We start from the raw sequence: 10042 nt of genomic DNA on the forward strand, positions 1-10042 counted from the left end.
ATCCTAAAATAAAGTAAAGGTAGGTATTTTTGTTTCATTGAAATTGAGACCAGACGATGCACAATAGACAAGGAAACAAAAGCGGCATTGTTAAATGATGTCGGGAGGAACGTCTGTGAGCGAGCACTTTTACTGGAATCTGTATTTGTATGGGAGTCAGCGGTCGGCGGGCGGGTTGCGATGTCTGCGCGGGCGCACGGGACGCACGGGGCGGGCGGCGCCGGCGGCGCGGGCGCGGGCGGACCTGTCCGGGCAACGGTGTCGCGAGCGCCGCACGCACACTAGCTCTCAGTCCTCTCGCAGCGGCCAACGGTACCGCATGTGCCGCTAGCTGCTCCGCTACAAACAAACAGCCACGCGAGGAAACTTACCGTGCAGTGTTATGATGCAAACTTGTGTTGATCGTGCCTGGACGGGGTGAATTCTTTTAGACTGAACGCAAAGCAAGGATTGAGTGCAGTGCTACTTAAAGCTCGAAGATGCCGAAGATCTTCCTGATTAAGAAGCGGCTGCATGAGCAGCAACTGGGGCTGCAGGAGGGGCAGGAGTTGCTCGCCAGCAAAGCCGACACGCTCTGCCCCGGCTCGCCTCTCGACGATGGACCTATTGCTCTATTGTCCAAGAAGGATAAGGAATGCATCGGTAAGTTTTAAAGACCCTATATAACTATGCAATATGTCTAGTAATGTCTTCAAATATCTTCTTAAATTTTCTCATTATTGTTCTTGTACATTAGAGTCATTGCTCCTTATTTAAGACGTTTTGCTTTATCTTATGCACTTTCTTTCATGCAAAATAGTTTTTTTACACATCATGTTTTATTTATTTAAACTGAACCTCATTCAAATGTAACGTTTCATTTATCACTTCCTCCATAACGGCCACTTGCCAAAAAAAGGATCTCGCACTTGCCCAGAATCCAGTTTTCGTCCACCGAGCATCACACAACACAAATCTACCTGAGATCATGTGGGAGTTGCGTGATCCTTAATTTTTTCGTGTCATTTGTCCACAGATTCATATTAAAACTTTTCAGCTGGGACAACATAAAATTCCTTTTTAATGGAAGATTTTACTACGTATACAAAAACTTTTGTCGTGATTAAATTTAAGCGTTATTCTTTTGTTACCAAAACGTTAGGTATTTGTAAAATTACAAAGAAAAAAATATTATTGCAAAAAAAACTATTAGCGGACAGTACCAATGCATCATTAGGTTAAAAATATTTGAAGATACTATGCAAATAAAAGTTGTCTATCTTTGAGTATCGTCACCGGAGATTTTAACGGTCTCGGATGGTTACAAAGTGTGAATCATTGAAATAACTGTCGAGTTTTTGCGTCTTTCCATTGCATGTTTATTCTCATAGATGTGCTAAAATTTGACCACATGATTTGTTTTTGCTCTTCATACATCGCATATAAAACGTATATAACAATTAGGATAATAAACTGTACAATTCACGATATCAGAACAAATATTTGTGCAAATTAGTTTCGGTGCATATTACACTAAAATACCTATGTAGATGTAAAATTATGTCGATAAAGTTGTAAGATAACATAAAAGATTTAAATTTATGTAATTTTTAAAACACGAAGGATATTCTAAAAGATATTAGCTCCTAAACTAGGGAGGACATGTATAAAAAAGAATCTATGACGCTAAGTTAGACTTGTGTCGGTCGATAGCATTATATGGCGTACATGTACGGTCAAGTTGAGAGTCACATCACGAGGCCGGAATTGACCGGATGATGTAGGCAGCGAGGTGTCAATGATTGCCGCACAATGGCACTGTTTCCGGCAGCCATTGCTACTCGCTTTGTATTTAGGTTAGTCACCGCAATACCAATTGTCCTTTTAAACTAATTGGTTTAGCTGTTGTATGCGTATTACGCGCAATGTTAACATCACATGCTTTTATCGGTTACTTCAAAAAACAAAAAAAATAGTACTATGACTATGTTCAGGGTGAATTCTATCTAGCCTTAGTTCTTAGAGAGGACATACTACGTGTACACATGAACTGGGCAGATGATACTCTATTTAAAACAGTATGTATACATTTTTTAACTAAGTAAAATTTAACTAAGATAACAACTATATTAAAAACGATTGATGGCACCGTTAGAAGAAGGACGTTCGCATTAAGGACGTTATCGCGCAATTTTTAATGCGTGGGGGGACACAAAAGGGTTCATTGTAATTACAGGTGAAATGCCACCTGTACAAAAACGCGTGCAGATATTTCAAGATGCCGAAAGTCATGTGTCATGTAGTTGATTTTAGCGTTATATTATTAAATTAGAATTCAAATATTAATATTACATAAAAAATAATATAATTATTTAGATAGAAAGAATTAACATTTTTAAACTTCATAATTATGACATAATACTAGTACAAAAGATTTCAACGCGTTTCTCATCCTATATTGAAATTATCTTAAAAGTATCGTAGAAACATAAATCTTATTAGAAACTAGTGTCTTTTAATAAGAAACAATGTCGCATTTTTAACATGAATAGTTTATCTTAATTGTATTATTTTTAAAAAGCTCATAGAAATAACATTACCGTTATTAATAATTTAATAATTACGTTACTAATGTCATATTAGGTAAGAGAACGTTAACTCAAATTGTTTAACTTTAGAAATTAACTACAAAGAAATTAATGAAGTTATAGAAACTGGTTTCGCTAATTACGTTGTAGTAGGTCAAAGCAATCGCGTTAACTGCTTCTTGTAAAATTCATTAAGAAACCTAGGTTACATGAAGGTTTATAATTGAACTTGGCGATTATAAAATAAAACGCATATATACGCATATATGTAAGATTTTAAATTGGGAGTAAAAATTGATTACAAACGCTGTTTTTTTATGAACCGTTATAAAATTAGTTTAATCGTGTTAAAGTAAGCATTTAATACGCTTTTATAAAATTTAGTTTATTAGTAGCAGAAATAAAAACAAATGCCAACGTAATTTTTATTCGCGCCCCTTACGTATTATGAAAAAAAATACAATGCGTTTCACAATCAGTACGTGTTCATCTCCAGAGTTTTCAGAGATGAAGGATTGTATTTAAAAAGAAACTAGAGAAAAATTTATTTACAGAAAATAAAATAATCGGCCGAGATTCTTGTCGGTACGTTTTTACACACTCAACCGGTCCGGGGAAGTTGCGAAGCGCAGCGGCTACGGTTATCGCAGGGGATCGTATTTCAGTACAAGAGTTAACTGTCATAGAAGCATTGATGTGGAAACCCGTGTCGTAGTAAATTAAGTGCGACGAAATCCTATGTTGGTTAGCTCTGAAAGACAAAAACCACGACAAAGTAAAGATAACTTCGCTATAAACTTAACAAGTACGTCGTTATAAAAAATAGCATTACCGTAAAGCTTATAATCTTTAAGATCTTTTTGTACGCGATAACAGACCAGACCATTTATAAATTAAATGCGTCCCCGGGAACTGCCAATGTGATAGAAAATATGGGTAGTAAAAATAAAAAGAAGTAAGAGTGTTAAGTTATAATATCTGAACAATGAATATGCGCATCGTTTACCGAGCCCGCGTGTCATGTTGACACTACCATTGGGGACAAGGGTCTGCTTGTTGACTTGCCCTTTTATGGAATGTTGCATTGTCTACTTGTTATTTCAATAGCCCTCAAGTTAGCTGCTAGGGTTGAATGGGACTTCTATTTCATATTAAAAAAAATATTTAATTGATAGAATTATCATTGATAAGCGTAACAATATGATTCTTTTTTTAATTTATAAAAGTTTTATTTTTTATGCTGATAAAACATAAAGCAATGTCAAGGTCAAAACATCTTACGGTTCTCTTCATTTAACAAATGATTTACAATAAGTTTGTTTAAATGTTGGGTTAAATACCTGAGTAATATTAGGAGAAAAATAAATTTCGAAGTTACGAAGGATCAAGTATTTGTAGTTAGCAATAATCTTTATCAAGTATCGTCGTGTACAAACAGTTAACTTTTTTTTGTAAAACGAAGAACTTATTTCACCATGTGGCCGGCAGCGCTATTGTATCCTTTGCCCATTGTGTTTCAGCTACCTTTTTAAGGTTTTGCTTTTGCAAAGATCATAAAAAATACTCCGATTGCATTCATAATGGAACTGCAAAACTGTTCTCGGAAAGATTTCTACTCGAACAAAGAACTTTATCACCGTACATTCATTTAAACTTAATCTTTTAATTATTTTGTCTGAACAAATTTAGCTTGAGCCAAAGTTAGACAGGTCAGGAATTTTAATTTTGCACATTTCCCGTTAACTTCCTTTAAACTTTTTTTTATTTCTAAAGACAGACATTTTCAAGTTATAAATGCTCGAAGCAATTCAAACTCTCTTGAATGAATACAAAAAATTGTGGTCAAGTGGAAGAACTTGAAAGTCCACATATCGATAGAGTCACATTCGAGTGTTGCCATTAATTTTTTTGCCAAGTTCCCGGCAAGATGCGATACACGTGATGTGCAGGCATTTGTTTCTAGGAACTCCAACGACACATGTCCCGGTATAAACTTCGCAACACAACGCACCGGTTTCGCAACATTACATGCGGGTCCGGACTGTTTTTAATCGCACACGCCACTTTTAGAATTTACATCTGCCGTTGTTTTAATAGAAAACATATTCTTTGCTGTGTAAACAGAGGGGTTTGCCTAATATAGTTCATTTAATTAGTATATAGATAGGCATTTGATATTATTACTTATTGTAAAATATACATTATAGTTGTCAAGAAATTTGTATTTGTTTAATATATTTTTAATTTTTTAAGTAGGCTGTCCAAGATTTACCTATTCTAATTCTAAAAAAACTCAACTTGTTAAATTCTCAATAGATCTCCCATCCTTTGTTCAATGAGGCGTATTACTTTCTAAGTAAACGAAGGCACAAAAAACATCAACTTCAGTTTAAATCTAATCCCACCTGATCCTATTTCCATTCGAAGTTTGGCGCCAACGTTGGATAATCCCTTTCTATTGTTTAAAGGAAAAAGTTCTTAGAAACAACATGTTTCTTTCTACGATTTAACTGTTGTCTATTGTACATAATGCTTAAATAATTGTCACCTTTAATACAGTCAAAGCCTACTTGTAAGATATCCTACATACATTAGTAAGTAAAATAAACAATCTTGAAATTTAAACACTGTAAATTAAAGATTTTTAATCGTATTATAGTAAAATTACAATTTACTTCAAACAATGGGCGTGTGTTTAATTGAATTAATCAAGGCATGCGTAAACGTCGTGAGTAAAATCAGCGTATACGGTCATTCATTACCGTCGGCTATTAGTGTTTCTTACACGTGTCAAAAATTTCGTTAGTCGCAACGAACACGATTTTATAGTATATTTAAATTCGTTGCGAACAGTTAAATGCATAACAAAATATTTAACACGCATGACTGATTTCCTTTATGCATATTTAACGCAAATAACATTAACTAATGATGATCAAAAATGAAGTTCAAAATCATCATCTTCCTCCTTATTCTACTCCCGTAGGGTCGGCGACACAGGTTTTTGTCCTCCACACAACTCTATCTTGCGTCATCTCAGTCATCACTCCCTTCTTGATCATGTCACGTTTCACACCATCCATCCCTCTTTCTAGGTCTTCCTTTACCTTTACTTTCCATACTCATAAATAACGTTCTCCTTGTTATATGCGGTTCATCCCTTATAACATGCCCATACCATGCTATGTAAGATGCAATTGTCCAGTTTGACTTCCATTTAACGCACATAACCTAAGAATCGCTCACTTGTTTCTAGTTCATATATTTATAGATACTTTCATAATACGTCTCATGTTACTTTACATTCAACCCATCCAATATTATAAGAAACCAACCCTTTTTTATCGAAAGACATTAGTGAAGAAGACTGAATGCCTTTATCTACTTTCTGTCATCCCCAAAGCGTTTTTTAAGCTCTTGAATGTCAAGTTGAATAATATAACTTAAAAGGATTATATGTATTGAAATATCTTCACATTCTTCGAAAACAATTGTGTTATTTGGTTTCAATTTAAAAATTGAATGTTGCTAATTAATCAAATTATTATATAGTATTAATAGGTTTATTTTAACAGATATCTTAATTTCTTGCATATTATTTATGTTAAAATGAAATTAAAATAACGGTAATAAATTTTTTTAGACAAAATATATTCAAACGAATTGTTGTCAAACCGGAGACGCAATACGAAAACAAATCAAGTGATCGCCATCTTAGATACGAGATTTTTTCTGTTAGCTAACCAAATTAGTCGACTGTCCTTGAACACTTCGCTAAACATATTTGGGTCATTAACCCTGGCCAAATCTGGTTGTGATTCACGCCACGATCAAAGTTATAATGAAGACTCCAAACAGTTTTTGTGGCCGTTCGTTTAGACACGAAGTTTAAATACGAAGTTTTTTGTTACACTACAGCAACAGAAAAATATCCGGAAGATTTAGCAATTACTTTTGTATGCGTTGATTTGAAAGTTATATGCCATCTATCAGATAAAAATTTCTTCGCGATTTCAAACAGGTTCATTACAAAATACTAATTTACATTTTTACCTTGACCTTGGTAACTGTGTTTCCACGCAAAAGAATTGATAAAGAATGTGTTATTCGTATAACCGTTTTGCACACAATTTAAAGAAGAACCATAGGTATAACAAACTAATTTATTAAACATTCTACTTAGGTACGTTATTTTAATTTTTGACAGAATTTATTGTATTGACTGTTACATAAATAAGCCGAACAAAACAAATGGACGTTCAATATTCACATGGCACGAACGGTCCCCATATGTCGGTTGTCGGCAAAGCGTACGAAAAATAAATAATTCAGAACAAAAAGTGTCCTTCTCGACGACCTTTCAACCGATCCTTAGCTCGGCCACTCCCGGCGCACCGTGTACCGTGTACTATCGGTATTTAAGTCGATAAAAAAAGGCTTCAACGGAGTTTTATGTGTGTCCGAAGCGGTTCTTCATAGCTGTCTTACGTTTTATTTAATACGTTAAATGTTAACAGCGTCCGATAACCCCGGTCGCAAGGACACGATAGTCGCTCCGCGGTCGCGCCGTTTCTTCTACATACTTTTATAGCAATGAGAATTTTTACATATGTATTGTACTATTTGTTATCGTATACTTCAGTGTGTTTATTCTTATTTTTCTTATAATGAAAAGCAAGCAACAACTAAGTGTAATAAAAAATATTAGCACTTAAGCATTAGTATTGTAATGGTATTAAATATGTTTGAATGCATTTGACGAAATAAAAGAACATATAACAGTGAGTTAAGTTATCAATGGTACAAAGCAAGCTATCAATAACTACAAAATTTTTATACAACACTGGGTTGCCAGTGACTTAGAAACCCGACGAAATTGCGGAGGCCCCTTCAAGGCTGCGAATGCCCATAAGCCTAAATATAATTACAATAATTTACAAGCATATTTTCCATATCCCGCAACAATGCATTTAAAATATTTAAGTTAATTCAAATACCTGTTTGACCACCTCTTACTCATTATATAATTATATAAATTGTAATTAAATTACTGTTTAAAAAGTATTTGCGTCATAATTCCTAAGCGAGAAATACGTTGCGAAATAACGGTATTTTGTTGTTACTTAAATATTATTTTTAACTTACAACTAAAGTAATAGTAACTGAAAAGTTAAATTCTATCTAATTCAAGTAGCAATTTATTGTGTTTCTAACTTAACTTTGTTAATTGACTTATTATTAAGACCTTACTTTTTATGCTCCGCTTAAAGTACGAAGTACGACAAAATTTTAATGGATTGAGTGTAAACGTGGTGTTATTATTTAAAACATTGTTACATTTAAATGTTGTTTTAATATTCTGTCGTGAGAGTAACAACAAATCGCCAAAAAATACAAACTCCGCTTTGTCCGATTTAACAAATTAATGCGCCAATTCAAGGTAGCATGTTATTCCCGTACAGGAAACAAAGACTGAATAGATACGAACATGGTAATTAGGAGGCCTTGCCTAACCGTATCATAGAGTAAAACCGCACAATTTAAATAGAACTCGTTAATGATTTCAATGCTGTCTGATACTTACGGTATGGTAATTTTCGATATTATCAATACTTGTTACTTTTAAAACAATTAAATTGTACTTGTATTAAATTATGCAATAAAATGATGTTATCATTTATATACAAGTCAGTAAAGGTATACCTTTGAAGTTACTTCAAAGGGAATTGTGTAGTGAAATATCGTTCGACAGTATAAGAATTTTATATATGGTGAATCAAATGAATACAATATTTTATATAGATATATTTTATCAGGTTTCTAAATGTCAGACACCATGAAAAAAAGAACAGAGCATTTAGTTTTAATTAAAGAGCTGTTAGGGAAATAAAACTACAATATTATTACAAACCTTTCACCCATCTATTATTTGTTTTTGAATTTTGAAATGCTAAAGGTTAACTTATAAATTATCAGAAAGTTAAGAAAGTTACATACAATTTAAAATACAAAGTGAAGTAAACGTACAAGGAATAACTTACCTAGGTAGAAAATAATACAGACAGTCTATAACAAAAAAAATACACATATGCAGTTCCTTAATCTGGTTCAGAACAGATTTCTTCTAACTCAACACGTTTCATATCACCTCGATTGTTTTATGAAAATAAACTCACTGAGCTAATCCTCGGCGCTGAAAGTGTTAACATTTTGTTTTATTTATAGCATAAAAAATCCATTCAAAATATATTATCATTATTTATGTCAACACACAACAAGTATAAAAATATACTTTTATTTGTTATACTCCGTTTTATTTATTTTGTTGGTCTGCGGGATATTATCTCATTGGCGCAATTAGCGTTATCGTCTCCATCTCACCGCAAAAGGCAAGTCGGCGTTGGTATTCAAGACCACATCTGCGCTACACGTAATTCTAAATTCGTGTGCTAATAAAATGTTTGGAATTTTTTTTTCAAACGCTTATGTTCACCTAAACATTTACATTCGCGTTATATTTTACTTTTACAAACAAAAAAACTAATGACCTTTTATAAAAATTATAATAATTTCTCGTTTTCTGTTTATAACTGGAAGCTGTTTAGAAGAGATTATTTTGATTCCACAAATAAGAAAAAACTTAATTATAAAGAGCTGTTTAGCAGCAGAGATTTAAAATTATTTTTAAAATTGTATCTTCTATAATTTCGATAAATAGGTTTAAAAGAACAGATTGATTTATTTATTTAATTATTCAGTAACTGCAAAGTTCACGTCACTTCATTAACCATTCAAATATTTTCATACTGACTAAACTTGTAGCTATTATGTAGAGTCGTCTAGAGGACAATTCTGAGAAACGTTTAGGACTGTTTATAACCTAACATAAAAGTATTTGTTTGCCTATTTTGAGGTTTAAATACCGCTATAAAATCTGTAAACATTGCCAGAGCCGGCAACTTTTTGTAAAACTTTATTGGTGCTGTATGGTGGAAAAGTTTTTAAATTTAACTCCGCGCCGTCACGCCTAGCTGCGCAGACGCATACAATTACGAGGGATATAAAAAAGAGATCCCAACAATGCAGGCCTCGTCCTTGAGTCCCTAACAAAAGCCGAGAAAGGGCAAAGGAACTCGTTTGGCCCAACCTTGGGACTTTCACTTGCTACCTACGTATGTTTTGCTATATCTAATAATGTTGTCGTTTTCGGTTTTTATAATTTTTAAATAAACTTTATTTGCACAATTTACATCAATAGGATTTTTCAAAGTAACACAATATTAATATAAATCATTTTTCACACTAAAACATAGATAATAATAATTAATATAAACATCAAATTTATTCGTTAATAATACAACCGTAGACAGGAAGCGTTTAACTCATTGGTTGACAGTCGGTTGCACTATTGGTTGGCAGATTTAGGTCGAGATTGAATCTGTCACTATGTACTCCGGCGCGTCAATTATTACAAT

At 33.4% G+C, this 10042-nt stretch overlaps 1 protein-coding gene across 1 annotated transcript in view; it reads left to right on the forward strand.

Annotated features, from left to right (window-relative positions):
• Positions 1 to 259: 259 nt before the first annotated feature.
• LOC106100378 (protein ovo) overlaps positions 260 to 10042 on the forward strand; it is a 13410-nt gene continuing 3627 nt past the window's right edge. Inside the window, exon 1 of the mRNA XM_013279206.1 lies at positions 260 to 642. Coding sequence (XP_013134660.1) covers positions 480 to 642 — 163 coding nt within the window. The 5' untranslated portion in view covers positions 260 to 479. The remainder of the gene's footprint in view (positions 643 to 10042) is intronic.

This window comes from Papilio polytes, unplaced genomic scaffold (assembly GCF_000836215.1).
Source record: "Papilio polytes unplaced genomic scaffold, Ppol_1.0 DF824047.1, whole genome shotgun sequence".
Lineage (NCBI taxonomy): Eukaryota > Metazoa > Arthropoda > Insecta > Lepidoptera > Papilionidae > Papilio > Papilio polytes.